This window comes from Salvia splendens, chromosome 13 (genome assembly GCF_004379255.2).
Source record: "Salvia splendens isolate huo1 chromosome 13, SspV2, whole genome shotgun sequence".
Lineage (NCBI taxonomy): Eukaryota > Viridiplantae > Streptophyta > Magnoliopsida > Lamiales > Lamiaceae > Salvia > Salvia splendens.
The window spans coordinates 4,180,808-4,197,099 of NC_056044.1; the positions used below are offsets into that span (position 1 = coordinate 4,180,808).

Sequence of the window (16,292 nt, forward strand, 5' to 3'; positions counted from 1 at the left end):
ATAAAGTTATTTAGTGTAATTTTATAAATAACGAAATTTATATATAGAAAAAGAATTTGGATAATAATTTTAAAAATGAATTTATGGTGTAATGGGTATAGTACTATTTAATTTGGATATGAATCATTAGAATTGTGGTTTTAATATTAAGTAGATAAAATATGACAGTTTTCACAACAACCGACCTTAGCTCAGTTGGTAGAGCGGAGGACTGTAGTGTGATATGCTGAAATCCTTAGGTCGCTGGTTCGAATCCGGCAGGTCGGATTATATTTTTCATTGATTATTTTATTTCCATTTTCTGTAAAAATCAGTTCGATATATCAGTACTTTATTTTTGGGTTAAGTAGCAATACACCAAAAATATTTACAGTTGACTATTTTCATTACTCCCTCCGTCCGCCGTTAGGAGTCTCATTTATGGACGACATGAGTTTTAAGAAATGTTAAGAAAAGTGAGTGAAAAATAGTTAGTGGAATAGAGGCCTCACTTGCATATATTGGTTTTAAATGAAATGTGAGTGGAATGAGTTAGTGGAAGGTGAGACCATATTACCATTTATGGTAAAAAAAGTGAACCGAGACTCCTATTTGCGGACGAACTAAAATGAAAAAATGGGACTCCTATTCGTGGACTGAGGGAGTACTATTTTGTATAAAATGATATGTTTCTCACACCTTATAAACTTTTAAAACTGCGATATAGTATCATACTATAACTTATAAGCATACACCTTATAAACTTGTACTATTATTTTATTGGTTCCTCAGTTACAGATGAAGAAAACAAAATTGACTTGAATATATTTAATTAGAGGAAAAACAAAAAAGTAAAATAAAAAAGATGAAGAAAACCAAAATGCTTGAATATACTACTACTGTAATTAGAGGAAAAACAGAAAGTAGAATAGAAAATGATGAAGAAAACCAAAATGCTTGAATATTTTTAATTACAGGGAGTATTAAATTACAGTGAAAAAAACCAAAAGTAGAATTTTAAGTAGGGAAAGTAAAATTTAAAAAGTATACTGGCTTCGCCCGGGCTCGAACCGGAGACCTTCAGTGTGTTAGACTGACGTGATAACCAACTACACCACGAAACCCCATTGCTTGTATTCGTAGTTTTCTTTATAATACTATATATTTACAACTTGGTTTGCTTCATTATTACTCATGTAATCATGTTTCATTTGTGTAGACATAACGTCTCAACCCAATTCATTAATAGAATGTACGAGAGAATGGAATGATGATTTAGTTTCGTAGAGATACTCCCTCTCAATAAATTATCTTGTTAGTGACGATGAAATATGCTTGTCCATTTATTTGAGTCGATCACTATATTAAGTTTGTTTCTCGTATGATCATGAAATCAGAGAGTTAAAATCTTCTTTCTTTTGCTCTGAAAAACGTACTCCTATAATGTTTGTGACATTTATTTCATAATAAAAGATAACATTAATTTTGATGGAAACTAGATACCGATCAATTATGATTGTAATATTAACAACTGGACAAACAAAATGGCACTACAATTTACTAGTCACACGTAAATTTGTTTATCGACACTCCTGTGACTCATGAGATTTTTTGTAGTATTTATTTTAGATAAGAGTAGAGATCTAGTCTACTATCATCGAGTGACGTCTTGTACAGTGGCGGATACAGTTCATAACTAGGGGTACAACTGTACCCCCAAATGTATAATTTTCGGGTTAAAAATGTTCCACAAAAGATATAGCAATAGGAATATTGACTTGACAACTAAAATTACACAAGTACTTTCATTTTATAATTATAAATGCAACCCCAAATCATCATGTCCTACAAATCTCATCCTCCTAAACATTATTCATTAACTTTGTTGCTTAATAACCTTGTTTTGTTGCTTATAAGTGCTATGTAGTAGTATATGATTGGAAGGATGCTGTGATTCTAAGGATGAAAGAACACTAATACTCCCTTGTTTAATTATATCATTTCTGTCCCATTAAAATTAAAACATTTTTCTTTTTAAATTATATCATTAAATAAAACATATTATAAAATAGAAATAACAGCATCTTTTGCTGATAATGTAATTTCATATTTCCGCGAAACGAAAAATTGAGTGAGAAAATAAACGCTAAAACGAAGAACCCAACGCCTTCTCCCATTTCCGCAGTGGAGAGCACAATCGGATTAGACAATCTGTGTTTCCTGGACGAAGCAATTATCCGATTCGGATTACTGACCCGCACACTACCTGTACTGACCGATCGCTTTTCGCAAACTGCTCGGATCCATTTAGATCCGAATATGGATGCGTTGCAGGAATCGGGTTGGGAGGAGCTCCGGAAAGAAGCTCGGAAGATCGAAGGTGATATCGATGTAAAGCTCTCCTCTTATGCCAAGATCGGAGCTCGCTTCACTCACGGAGGTACAGCTCTCTCTTCATCCATGCCTCATATGCTGCAATTTTGATTAATCAGAAAATATTTTTAAGATGTGGTGTTCGCGATTGCTGACAGTAATGAGAGTATACGGTTGTGTATTCTACTTGCATTTTGGAAATTGAGTCTGTGAATGGATGTATTTTACCACTCGACCTAAGTTATGGTTGTTGAAATTGAAACGAAGAAAATCTGCGATCTATGTTCTGCTTTTAGATCACCGTTGATATTGAACTATTTGTGATAATCTTAAACGACTGTTGGATGCTTGTTGATAGGGGATCTGTTCATTAGCATTCGAACATGAAGTTTCATCAGTTTTTTGGTGTAATTTGGGAATTTGAAATTTTAAAGTGTTTTTGGTTGCTTGAAAGTTTGTGTACGTGGCACATATTTTAACTAAATAATTGACAGAGAAATTATGTAATGTAGGATGAAGAGGATAATGACCCTCTTCTCCTTTGGCTACATGCGAGATATTAGGAAGTTAGATTTAACAAAGAATTATGGTGTGAGAAGCAATCACTGTGCAGTGTTTACACATGATCTTAATAAGTCGTGTTAGAGCATATTGTTGTTGATGCATATTGGTGTCTGGTGTATTTCTTCTTGTATGTTATGCAGGTCAATTGTTTTCCTTATTTTGAAGTTAATGGATCTTAGGAAAACCTATTTTTGTAAGGTTGTCACCTCGAATATATGCGGAAACCATTATTTAACTATCATTGTATCCATTGTCAGCTTTAATGAAGGTGAAACCAAATTAACTATCACTATAATCGTGGGCAGCCTCTGAGCCTGTAACTTAAATTACTTGCCCATGTTACTCTATTATGCATTTGGGGAACCTCCTGATATAAAGATGCAGCTTGCTTGATCCTAGTTCCAAACAGAAGTTATGCTAAATAGAACCTGAATTCTCAAAGAACACTTGACATTAGTAATTCTTGGTGTTGGAAGGTATGCTAGAAACCAGTCTTGTCTTACTATCCGCAAGTTTTTCCTGTTGCACATGTAAATACGTTATTATATTGGCCAGACACATGTATTTTCACGGTATAATATTGAGTAAGTCTTGGCACAAATGTCTGTTTCTGAATGGTTGGATATAGTTAGGATTTAGGAAGTAATGGAGCCATGTTTGGTTTTGAATATCTTTTCCCTTTGAGTATACCCAAAAAATTGGTAATATTGCATTTTTCCTCTTTATGAATCACAAATTGGCTGAAAATCCTTGGTTCTTATGGTTTAATGGGTTTCCAGGTAATGTGGATGCTGGCTCGCCAACTCTTGGATCCAGCAGGTCATGGAAGTCTATGGAAATGGAAATTCAGTCATTGCTAGAAAAGCTACTTGATATAAATGACTCAATGAGTCGATGTGCTGCATCTGCTTCAGATACTACTTCAGTTACTCAAAAGCTTGCTAGACACAGAGACATACTGCACGAATTTACACAGGTAATATACTGTCGAGGATCTTTTCGTTTACATTCCTCTATGATAGTAACTAGAAAAACAATAATAATTGACATGGTTTTAGCCTGTCTGAATACTTTGTTGATTTTGCTTCTTCACTCGAGCTTTAACACTTTGTCAGTTTGGTACTACAATCATTTTATGTAGCATTGAAATCCATAATTCTTAAATAAGTATTTGCATCATGAAGCTTTACTTGTACAACTATTGGCCGGAATAGCAGCTCTTTATCTTGTTCAGCTCTTAAATGATGGATATATAAAATTTTAAAGATGATGAATGTTATGTAAATGGGTCAAAATATTAGCTAAGGTGCCAGTAATGCTGCTCCACTTATTTAAAATATTTTCCCATTTTGATTCGTTTGTTGCACGATTTCATCCAAGTTCAGCTCTCGGTTTTTCTTGCACATGCAATAAACTTCTATGTGCCTAGTTATTTTTCTTGACTTCCCTTCCTTGATAATTTGTGATGTCATAGATTAGAATCTATTGCCTGTTGTATAAGCCAAAGCTTTTTGAAAACTTTGCAGTTTAAACATCTTGACAAGCCTTTGTTTGAACTAGGTGGCTCTGATTCTTTTATTATTTGGGCTAATATATCTGTCTTTCTGTCCACCTAACACTCTGATATACTTGGAATTGCTACACGAACATTTTCTGTGGCTGTAGATTTCATCTTTTCATAAGTTGTATAGTTTCTAAGCACTATGGCTCCCCAATGGACAATGGTGGTAAATCCCCGGCATATTATCAATTTGGTGAATTTTCCCTTCAATGACACGCTGAAGTGGCAGAAATGCCCTTGAAACGCATGCCTTCATCGTCAGCATCTTGGTGTGATACTTTTGTTTCCAGGGAGCCGTACCTTATAAAATACAACTCACTCTAGGGTTAAGATTCAATCTAGCTAAAAGAGAGAAAAAAGCACAAAGTTCCGCAACATAGAAGTTCAGTTGGACAAATGAACATAAAAGTTTTATCTTGTCTAGCTGCAATGTTACTCCAGTATACTAACTTAAGTGACTTCAAATATTTCTGCAGGAATTTAGGCGAATCAAGGGAAATATTAACTCAATGAAGGAACATGCCGATCTTCTTAGTTCTGTGCGAGATGATATCAGTGAATATAAGGTCAGACCATCTGACTTTGAAGTTATTAACAACTTGTTGATCCCTCTTTGAACTACAATTGAATTTATGCAGGCCTCTGGGAGTGTCTCTCCAAGAATGCAATTATTAAGGGAGAGAGCTGCTATACATGGAAGCATATCTCATGTAAGACTTAAACTGCTGAGTATTGTATTGTCTTGGTACATATTGCAGACAAATGTTTCTTTGTGATACAGCAAGCTGGTGGCATCACTGGATTAAGTTGAAATTACTATAGGGTTTATATCAATTGTCCATATGGAAATTATTATATGCCTATAAAGTGTAGCTGTAAGCCTGTAATGTTTGCACAAACTCCAGCTATAGCTATTCTTGCGGTAGTGATAATGACTAGTCCAATCTTCAAATATCTGAAATATGATACTGGAATAGAACTCCTTGACACTGACAATTAACAGTCGACACCAAGAAATCAGAAATTCTTACAACAGTCTGTTGATTCAGCTTTTCTTTATTACAAGGAGGTCCTGGTAATTTTTGCCCCAGATATGAAGTATGTATTGAGCTAACTGTATTGGTTGACTGGGTCACTGCTGGATCATTCTCCTCGTCAAAGTAGTTTTAGTTTTTTTTTTGTTGATTTAATGGTATTTATGTCATAGTTTTGCCATGACCTGCGCAGATTCTATACAACTTGTACAAGTTATTCCATCTTTAATTCATCTAATTCTATGCCACCTCCCTGTAGATTGATGATGTTATTAGTCAAGCTCAATCGACCAGGGAAGCCCTGGGCTCGCAAAGAAGCCTGTTTGGAGATGTTCAAGGAAAGGTTAAGGTGCTAGGAGACAAATTTCCAGTCATTCGTGGTCTAATAGGTAATTTTCTCGATTGGTACTTGTCTATCTAACTTTTATCGTGAAAACCAATTCTTAATTGTATTGTTACCCGATCCTCACAGGTTCAATCAGGAAAAAACGATCAAGAGACACGATCATCCTATCTCTCGTCATTGCTGCTTGTACGCTTTTTCTTATCATCTACTGGCTCTCAAAGTGAACAAATTTTGAGGGAGAGAGAATAGGACTTCCCCACGGGTTCTCCGTTGCTTGTATATTTAGTAGTATAAAATTTTATGGTTTCTTATCCGTGATTCGAATGCATTACATTAATGGAGGAAACGCATTTTGATTACCAACACAGCAGATGATGCAGTCTTATTCAATATACAATACGAAATGCCTAACATGTTATTTTGCCTCAACCTAACATTGTTAGTTCTAGTAAAAACCTTATTGTCTTCACCTTGTTACAACATGTGAAATCAATGGCTTAGTTTCTTCGAGATTTTTGCTTCCACATAGGTTGTGTTCTTTCCCCTTCGTCAACTGTGTTATATAGTTGTATATCACCGTATTCATTAAAACTACATTCATAATTTCAATTACCACAAAACCATCTCCTTAGTAATATTTCACAAGAATGGGAAACTATACATAAACCTAGCAATTTTTATTGGAAAAATTAATGTTTGCAAAATAAGGAGATATTTGTATAATTTACTCCAACATCTCTAAATATTAGTAAGATGTCCACATTGAAAATTTTACCCAGTACAGTGGAGGATGATATCTGCATGAACGACCGCACCATCTTCGAAAACAACTTCTCCATTCAATCTGCAATTTTAATCTTGGCATGAGATTCTGTGCTCTACCTTCTATCTAGAACTAGTGTTATATGTCATACTTCAATGAAATATTATTTGAGTAACAATTTATTCCAGTACTAGAAAGCATTCTGAATTTTAATAAATATTTTGTTACTCACTCCGGCCATAAAGAGATTCTGCTGTGCACGATCTCCCTATCCGGGTCGAGGCTCAGCGGGTCGTAGGCCCATGTGCCGCCGAGTCGGTCCGATTTCTCGTAGACCACGACTCGGTGGCCTTCGGTTTTCAGTGCCCGCGCCGACACCAGCCCCGCCACGTTTAGTGGTGGCCCGGGGAGATCGGCGGGACCCATCGAAGAATTTTTGTGATCGGGTAAACGAAATACGAAGTAATAAGTTTTACTACAAATTTAAAATTTGTTTGGTCTTATTATGATTTGTATGAAGGAAGCGTCAAAAACGATGTGCTACGCCTACGATTATTAATGCACATGCCATTTATCTTTATGTGGCAAATGGTATTTATTAATATTATCTTCATAAACATGTCCATCTTTTAGTTATGGCGCCCTTCTTTTAGTTTGTAGAATTTTGCCAAAAGAGAAAGGACTTAAATGTAATTAGAGTGTCGACTCAAATGTAATTAGTTGGTGGTATACTTAAAAACACAAATTAGTGTCTTTAATTGCATTACAAAATGTCCTTAACGGAATTATTTTTGTTGTAGTGTTCCTTTCGTTATTTAATCGAGATTTTATATAAAAACAAAAAATTTCAAGTTTGTATAAATTTGGATGTTATAATATAAGTATTATTATTAATTTATGAAAGTTCACTCCATATGGTGCAATTCATAAAAATTGAGAGTATTATTAACATTTTTTATTGATTAAATAGTTAAAAGAGAAATGACTTTTGGGGTCTTTCCCGAATTATTTTGGGCTATCAAAATTTAAAAAAATACATATTTGAATTTACATTCTATTTATTACTAAAATTGAACATATATTACTGATATCAATAAAATTGAGCATATATAGATTAGGGCTAGGGAAACGGTTCTCGGTTAATCTACTGATCTACACTGCATCATGCATGCATGTAGATCACTAGATTAATCTGCCCAATTATGGAATAAGGAATTAAGGATAATATGAATGTGATTTAAATTTTTTACATATAGTCATGCAGATTAGCGGATTAGGAAATAGGAATTTAGTACTAATATACTTTGAACTCAACAAACTGAATATTAAAAAAATTTAATTTCATTGGAAGTTCAGAGTTCGTCAACCATTCTTTAGTCTTTACAATTTAAGAATATATGTATATGAAGGGAGAACTCAATATTTAATTACTAATTATAACTAATAGTCATTAAATATTTAAATTAAGGGCCTAGATCATTAGCCCTAAAATGTCAATACGAAATAAAAAAAAAGTCAATAAGGGTATTAAGGTCAATTTACAGCAAATTAGTTGTAATTAACTTTTGAAAAATATCTCATAACTTTAAAACGCATATAACTTTCTCGATCTAAATTATTTTTTCGCACAAAATATATCAAATTAAAGATAATTTCATAAGGATTCTAACGAGATCTCACTTGGATATGTTCCCGATGTCAAAATTTAAAAAAAAAAATCAATTTTTTCGTACAGCAACAAATGAACATGATATATAAAATATGTCAATATAATACAGGTAGAATGTCAATATATGTCACGTGTTAACATTCTCAAACCATTGTGTTGACATTCTCAAAGCATTGTGTTGATATTTTCGAAACACTATATTGACACTTTATCCAAAATCCTAATTTGGTAGTTTTTTTTATCTTTTTCGATTTAATTAATAAAAATGAAAATTACATGTGACAAATTATAAACCACAAGTTTTCTAAAATCCTATGGTCTTAAATTAGTTGTAATTAGCAATTAAATGATAAGTCAGCAATTGATCACTCCCATGTACGTGAAGTAGCTATCGGTAATTAGCATATTTAACATGTAATCCATCATGATTCATGCATTCATGATTCTTAACTTCAAATTTGAATAATTTGTATCTGTATTGCAGAAACGGTAATACAGAATGTCTGAATCTCTCATTCAAACAATAGCTAGCAACCAGCCAGAGCTCAATGTCGAGACGTTAGAAGATATTGAAATAGAAGAGCTAGGGCAATGCAATGCAGCTACAACAAAAGAAAAAGAGAATGAGAAATCGAAAAAACGCAAAACAGGAGCACCTGCAGAGAGGTCTAATGTGTGGGATTTATTTGAGAAAACTAATATTGATGTAGGAGATCCTCCCGTGCAAGTTCGAAAAAGGAAAATGTAAGATGTGTCACACGTTGATTGCCGCTGATCCGAAGTTGAATGGCACCTCCGACATGTGGAAGCATCATGCTTCGTGTTTGAAGAAACAACAAGCGGGACAAACCCAAATGAAGCTCAACCAAGAAGGATCGGGGGTCCTCATTAGTTGGAGATTCAATCAAACCGAGGTTAGGATAGCTTTATGCAAGTATATTATCCTTGATGAGCTTCTCTTCAGAGCCGTGGAGAAAGAAGGATTTAAGATTTTCATGGCAGAAATATGTCCTATGTTTCAAATCCCGAGCAGATATACGGTACGAGCTGATTGCGTGAAGATGTTTTTGCAACAGAAGGAAATTCTTAAAGATGGTTATCGAGAGAGATAAAGATAAGTTGGTAAGGCATATAGAGAGTAGAAAGTAGAAAGAGAATATTTCTGGTATGTTTTTCTTGTTTTTTCAAATGTTCATTCACCCTAGTATTTATAGGGTGAAAGAGAAGGATCTAGTACATCAATAAATGTAATTGGAACTCTACACAACTTAGGGACTATACTTCACTTGGTACTCTACAAGACTTAGAGACTCACCACCCACAATGAATGTTGGGCGGCATATTAATGACGTCCCTCTTTCCAACACTCCCCCTCAAGTTGAGTAACGGTATCCCCGATACTTAACTTGCCAATGAATTCTTTGAATTTTGTAGGACTCAGCGCATTGGTGAGAATGTCTGCCAGTTGTTCCTCGGATCGAACAAATGGGAACTCGATAATCCCACTTTCAAGTTTCTCTTTGATAAAGTGACGATCGACCTCAACATGTTTAGTCCTGTCATGCTGCACGGGATTTTCTGAAATGCTAATTGCCGCTTTATTGTCACAGAAAAGCTGACTTTTTCGTGTTGGTGGGAAGCCAATTTCTGTTAACAACCTCCTAAGCCAAAGTATCTCCATCAGGCCACTTCTGATCCCTCGAAATTCTGCTTCTGCGCTTGATAATGCTACAACCTTTTGCTTCTTGCTTCTCCAAGTGACTAGGTTTCCTCCAACAAAGGTAAAATATCCTCCAGTGGATTTTCTATCGACTGGATTGCTTGCCCAATCTGCATCGGTGTATCCATCAATTTCCAAGTCTTTCTTTTTTTCTAAGAATACCCCATAACCGACTGTTCCCTTTAGATATCTCACAATTCTCATGACAGCATCCATGTGGTCTTCCTGAGGCTGATGCATGAATTGACTGACCACTCCAACTGCATATGTGATGTCGGGTCTAGTATGAGAGAGATAGATAAGTGTACCTACTAACCGTTGATATCTTTCACGGTCTGTAGGCTTAGCTTCATCCACAATCTTCAATCCATGGTTGGGTACCATTGGCGTTTCAGCAGGTTTGCAGTCCAGTAGGCCCGTTTCTGCTAACATGTCAAGAACATACTTCTTCTGCCTTAGGAATATTCCGTGCTTGGATCTCAACACTTCAATTCCTAGGAAGTACTTTAAAGCTCCCAAGTCCTTCATTTCAAACTCCCTGAAAAGATTCTCCTTTAGATTTTGGATTTCCTCGGCATCATCTCCTGTTATGATCATGTCGTCGACATAGATTATTAGACATGTCATTTTGCCGTTCCTCTTCTTTAGGAATAGTGTGTGATCTGAATGGCTCTGTTTGAAGCCATGTTTGAACATTGCCTGACAAAATCTCCCAAACTATACTCTGGGGGATTGCTTTAACCCATAAAGGGTCTTCCTCAGTCTGCACACCTGTCCTTTTCCAAATTCTTCACAAAAACCTGGGGGAACCTCCATGTATACCTCCTTGTTTTTCTCAAGTTCTCCATGAAGAAAGGCATTTGTAACATCAAACTGATATAATGGCCATTCCTTACATGCAGCTACAGATAGAAGTGTTCTTACTGTATTTAGTTTGGCCACATGGGAGAAAGTTTCTTCGTAGTCTACTCCATACACCTGAGTTTATCCCTTAGCAGCCAATCTTGCCTTGTATCTCTCGATTGAACCATCTGCACGTCTTTTTATGGTGAAGATCCAACGACATCCTACTAGTTTCTTTCCCGGAGGTAGAGTACACTTCTCCCACGTTTCATTTTTTATTAAGGCATCAATCTCCTTCTTCATGGCTTCCCTCCAGTGCTTGTGTTTCATTGCCTCTTCGAAGGACTGCGGAATCTCTTCTTCTTCATAAAGTGCAGCTTCGAATGCCCTAGCCATTTCGGTGAGGTGTCCCTGGGTAAGATTTGCAACACTGTATCTAGATTTCCGCCCTTTCCAGTCTGGCGAATATCTTCGAGGAGGAATGCCCCTTGTACTTCTTTGGGGCAATCTGTCGTGCTCTCTCTCTTGTTCCGTTGGTGGCTCATTTGTATCACTTCTGTTTTCCCTGTCACTGTCAGTGGTTTCAAGTAGGGTACCGATATTGGGATCAGAAGCATTTACCTCAGGATTCAAGGACAGGTCAGATAGCTTGGCAGTGTCCTGAAGCGGCATGTTCTGTTCCTGTGGATTTGACTGCCCAGTGGTACTGCTAACTTCCTCTGTTGGACCGTTTTCTACAACAGGATTTTGGTTTGGTAGGGTAGTTTGGTTGTTTTCCCCCTGAGTATCCTCCCCCTAAATGGTTTCTCCCCACAGAGATAGCCAATTTAGTGCGTCACTGTTTGGATTATCCGTCTGACTCTCCCCCTGACCGCTAGATTGGCTATAGAAGTATTCGCTCTCAACAAAGTCACAGTTCATAGTAACATACAAGCGATCTGTTGACGGGTCATAACATCTATACCCTTTTTTATTTTTCCCATAACCTAAGAAGACACATTTGACTGCACAAGGTGAGAATTTGTCACGGTCATGTTTTGGAATGTGGACAAACACGGTACAACCAAAAATTTTGGGGTCGAGATGGAGGGACGATGGTACCGAGTTTTGGGAAGAGAAGACCTCTAGAGGAGTTTTGAAGTTAAGGATCCCTGTGGGAAGGCGATTTAAGAGATAGACAGAAGTTGCAATGGCTTCTGGCCAGAAGGATTTTGGGATGTTTGATTCAATGAGGAGGGCACGGGAGATTTCTAGGATATATCGATTTTTCCGCTCGGCTACCCCATTTTGTTCTGGTGTATAGGCACATGAAGTTTGGTGGACAAGGCCATTTTCAGTGAAGAAAGATGTCATCTTAGAGTTCACGTATTCCCTCCCATTATCCGATCTAAGGATTTGAATTCTAGAGTTATATTGGGTTTGGACAAGACGATAGAACTCAGTAAATTTCTCGAAAACTTCTGATTTTGTTTTCAAAAAATAAATCCAAGTCATACGCGAAAAATCATCAATAAACAACAAAAAATATCGAAAACCTTGTCCTCCAGTAACCGGAGCAGGGCCCCACACATCAGAGTGAACCAAAGCAAAAGGTGATTTTTCTCTATTGTTGTTTAATTTGAAAGAATGTCTGTGACTTTTTGCTAAAACACAAGTTTCACAATTCAAAACATGCGTAGAAGAAACTAACTGTGGAAATATCAAACGAAGATAACTTATGGATGGGTGCCCTAACCGGCGATGCAAGAGCCAAATCTGTCTGTCGGTTAGTCCGTGAGTTAGCATCGCAGTACTCTGTTGGGCTATCTCATCCACGTAGTACAATCCATGTCGCTCAGTGCCACGCCCAACTATCGTCCCCGTCTTGATATCCTGTAACATACAAAAATGAGGTTGCATTAACAATTTGCAGTTGAGATCTCTTGTTACATGACTAACAGACAAAAGTTTGTGGGACAATGAAGGAACATAAAGACAGTTCGAGAGGCGAGGGTTGGTGAGATAGTGACAGTTCCCGCCCCCTCTACTTGTGCTAACTCCCCACTAGCTGTTTGGACAAAACTTTTTGTGGATTGAGAAATATTGAGGAAGTCTGATGCATCAAAAGACATTGTGTCGGTTGCCCCACAATAAAAAATCCAGTGGTAGTCTTTGGGTCCTAAGTTTGCGGATGATGAGTACGCTAGAGCTTGGTATGAGTTTGAACAAGAGATAGAAGGCTGAAATTCGAAATTGGGGTGGGTATTTCTGGATTTTTCAAAAGTTTGGGGTGTCTTTCTGGAACTTGGGACAGATTGGGGTGTCTTTTGGAATTTCTTGGTCAAATGGGGCTTAGTTTGAAATAAAGGCTTTGACTGGGGGGTTTTTGGGAGGCAATTTTTGGTTGGGGTTGGTTTTGGAATAAAACCGAACTGGGGGGATTTGTTTGAAAAATGGGAAATAATTCAGTAGCCGTCTCCTTCCATTCAGTAGCCGCCGTCCCCTTTGTGATTTCCGCCGCTTCATCTCTAGCCGCCTCGTCTGAGGTGGCTGCAGAAATCAGAACCCCACTCCTTTCCCGGTTACATGTGCTGCCTTTATTCGCCGTTGGATCCTCAACTTGTGTCCAATTTTTGGTGGTAGCCATTGAAGCTTTGGTTGTGTTGTTTGAAATCGTCGTGCTACCGGTGTGGGTGTTGCCGCAGCCGTTGGGGTGGTGTAGAGATGGAGGAGGGGGTGGCACGGAGGTGTTGCAGATGCCGCCCGTCGCTCCGTCGCTGTCGCCACCCGCTACTGCCGCCGCAGCCCTTTCACCGCTACTTTCGCCGCCGCTTTTCCCACTCTGCCGTGTACGCAAAATTGTGCCGAACAAATCTGCCATGGTTGGTGCAGCTTCATGGTCAGCTGCTTCTCCAGATTCAGTATTGCCGCAGCTTTCTTTGCTTGGAGCTGAGTTGCTGTCATCAACATAATTTGATTCCTTACTTTCTTCACCATTTGGGTGTGAATGAGTTGCAGAGAGTGGCTCCGACGGAGGAGAATTGGTTTCTACGCCGAAGTTCTTCGGTTGGTAAGAATTTTGGTTATGATTTGTGTTGGTTTTGTACAAATCAATTAGATTTGAGATTGTCTCGATCAATAGCTCGAGAGAGTGTATTTGACTGACCTCCATTTGAGGTTTTTTGTTGATTTCCTGCTCTGATACCATCTTAAAGATGGTTATCGAGAGAGATAAAGATAAGTTGGTAAGACATATAGAGAGTAGAAAGTAGAAAGTAGAAAGAGAATATTTCTGGTATGTTTTTCTTGTTTTTTCAAATGTTCATTCACCCTAGTATTTATAGGGTGAAAGAGAAGGATCTAGTACATCAATAAATGTAATTGGAACTCTACACAACTTAGGGACTATACTTCACTTGGTACTCTACAAGACTTAGGGACTCACCACCCACAATGAATGTTGGGCGGCATATTAATGACGTCCCTCTTTCCAACAGAAATAATGAAAGTGTTTTTTAGTAAAGCAGGCATGGAAAGAGTGTCATTAACCACAGACTGTTGGACTGCCATCAATAACACAAACTATATGTGTGTTACAACACATTTCATTGACAAGGAGTGGAGGTTGCAAAAGAGAATTATCAGCTTCACCGAGATTGACAGTCATAGTGGGAAGAGTATTGGTGAGCTACTGGTAGATGTTTTAACACAATGGCGTTTACCAAGATTGTTTTCTTGCACCCTAGACAACGCTGCAGCCAATGATGTAGCAATGAAACACGTGCACTCCAAGCTCAATGCAAGAAACATCCTTGCTGCCAACGGTCAATACCTTCATCAGCGATGCGTTGCCCATATAATCAATTTGGTAGTTGATGAAGGATTGGAAGATATAGGCATGTATGTGATACGAGTTAGAGAAGCTGTGAAATGGATAAAGGCTTCACCAAGTAGATCTCGCTCATTCAAGGAGATAGCCAAGATAGCTAAGGTTGATACCTCAAAGTTCTTGTGCATGGATGTGCCGACCAGGTGGAACTCAACCTACTTGATGCTTGAGGCGGCGTTGCCATATGAGCCGGCTATGAGGTTGTTTCAAACCTTGAATCCTGATTTTGCCAGTGACTTGAAGGAAAGGAAGCACAAAAAAATGTCAATTGGTGTTCCTACTGAACTCGATTGGATTGAAGTGAAGAGGATGTGTGGTTTCCTCGAACAGTTCTATAATCTTACTCATCTAGTCTCCGGCTCCCACTATGTCACATCACATCAAGTTCTCATGGAGCTGTGTGACATGATCAGTCTCGTAACAGACTTGGAAGAGGATGAAGACGATGGTCTTAGAAACATGGCCATGAGGATGAGATTGAAGATTGGTAAGTATTGGCTAGAGGAAACCGAGCTAAATCCGAAGATGAACAAAATCCTTTACATTGCTGCCATGTTAGATCCCAGACCAAAGATGAAGCACGTGGAACATTTTGGTGTACGGTAGCACACGGGCAAATGAATTGCTGGAGGAGTTGAATAAGCAGATCCATGATTTATATGAGGTGTACAAGGCAGAAATGGCTCCAATATTGGGTCAAACACAACCACGAAAAACAACACAAAATGCCCTAGTAACAAATAGATCGGTGAATCTACGCTTTCTTGGCAAAGTAAAGAAATGTTCTCTCGGAGTTATTAACAACAATGTTGCAGATATGTCTGACCAGACGGAGCTCACTCGATACCTCTCAAACAGTCTATATGTGATGACTGAGGATGAAGTTGACAATTTTGACATCCTTGAGTGGTGGAAGAAATACACAGTGGCCTTTCCTATTATGTCGGAGATGACAAGAGATATCCTAGCTGCCCCTGCGAGTGGGTTTCGTCATGGTGACACAATAATTCATTTTTTTTAAATCGAATTTAATTTTAAAAAAAAATTGCAACCGGAAGCTCAACCGCAAGTAGTCCGCCTCGAAGTGGAGTGCATCCGTCTATACAAGAACGATTATCTATTTGTGCAAGGACACGCGACTCTAGCGCCCACACCAACTCCAAGAGGATCTAATTGAGCACATTTGGGCAAACTTTGGGGGATGAAATTATTAAATTGTGTACTTTTATTTTTTAGGAAATTATTAAATTATGTTTTTTTTTTACTTATTTTATGTTGTAAGTTTATTTATGTAATGAAGTGTGTTTGTTTTAATTGAATTGAGTTGGAAATAAAAATAAAAAATGAAATTGAATGAATAGTAATTTAAGGAACGGTTAAGGAACAGATAAGAAACGGAGGGTTGCAGGTTCCGTTCCTTAGTTAAGGAATGGAGTAAAAAAGTATACTGGGGCCCGCAAATAGTAGTTTAAGGAACGGTTAAGGTACGGTATAGGAACAGATGGATGGCCTAAATGAACACATGATCAAGTTCTGTCATCAGATTCTGGAACCACAAAAAATGCTCATTGA

At 37.6% G+C, this 16,292-nt stretch overlaps 2 protein-coding genes and 2 non-coding genes across 4 annotated transcripts; 2 read left to right on the forward strand and 2 right to left on the reverse strand.

Moving 5' to 3' along the window:
* Nucleotides 1-180: 180 nt before the first annotated feature.
* TRNAY-GUA lies at nt 181-267 on the forward strand. The gene is given in 2 exon segments: nt 181-217; nt 232-267. It is a non-coding gene; the product is annotated as a tRNA-Tyr (tRNA).
* A 762-nt stretch (nt 268-1,029) lies between these two features.
* Nucleotides 1,030-1,103, reverse strand: TRNAV-AAC. Its single transcript has one exon. It is a non-coding gene; the product is annotated as a tRNA-Val (tRNA).
* A 994-nt stretch (nt 1,104-2,097) lies between these two features.
* On the forward strand, nt 2,098-6,220 carry LOC121762789 (Golgi SNAP receptor complex member 1-2-like). Its single transcript, XM_042158780.1, has 6 exons — nt 2,098-2,419; nt 3,696-3,892; nt 4,954-5,043; nt 5,116-5,187; nt 5,771-5,900; nt 5,984-6,220. Exons 1-6 carry the CDS (start codon nt 2,299-2,301, stop codon nt 6,079-6,081), a joined length of 708 nt encoding a protein of 235 aa, XP_042014714.1. The 5' UTR covers nt 2,098-2,298; the 3' UTR covers nt 6,082-6,220.
* A 141-nt stretch (nt 6,221-6,361) lies between these two features.
* LOC121762790 (putative flavin-containing monooxygenase FMO GS-OX-like 11) lies at nt 6,362-7,109 on the reverse strand. The gene is made up of 3 exons (XM_042158782.1): nt 6,853-7,109; nt 6,633-6,701; nt 6,362-6,410 (listed from the first exon to the last, which is right to left on the reverse strand). The coding sequence occupies exons 1-3, from the start codon at nt 7,044-7,046 to the stop codon at nt 6,407-6,409; spliced, it is 267 nt and encodes an 88-aa protein (XP_042014716.1). The 5' UTR covers nt 7,047-7,109; the 3' UTR covers nt 6,362-6,406.
* Nucleotides 7,110-16,292: the final 9,183 nt, after the last annotated feature.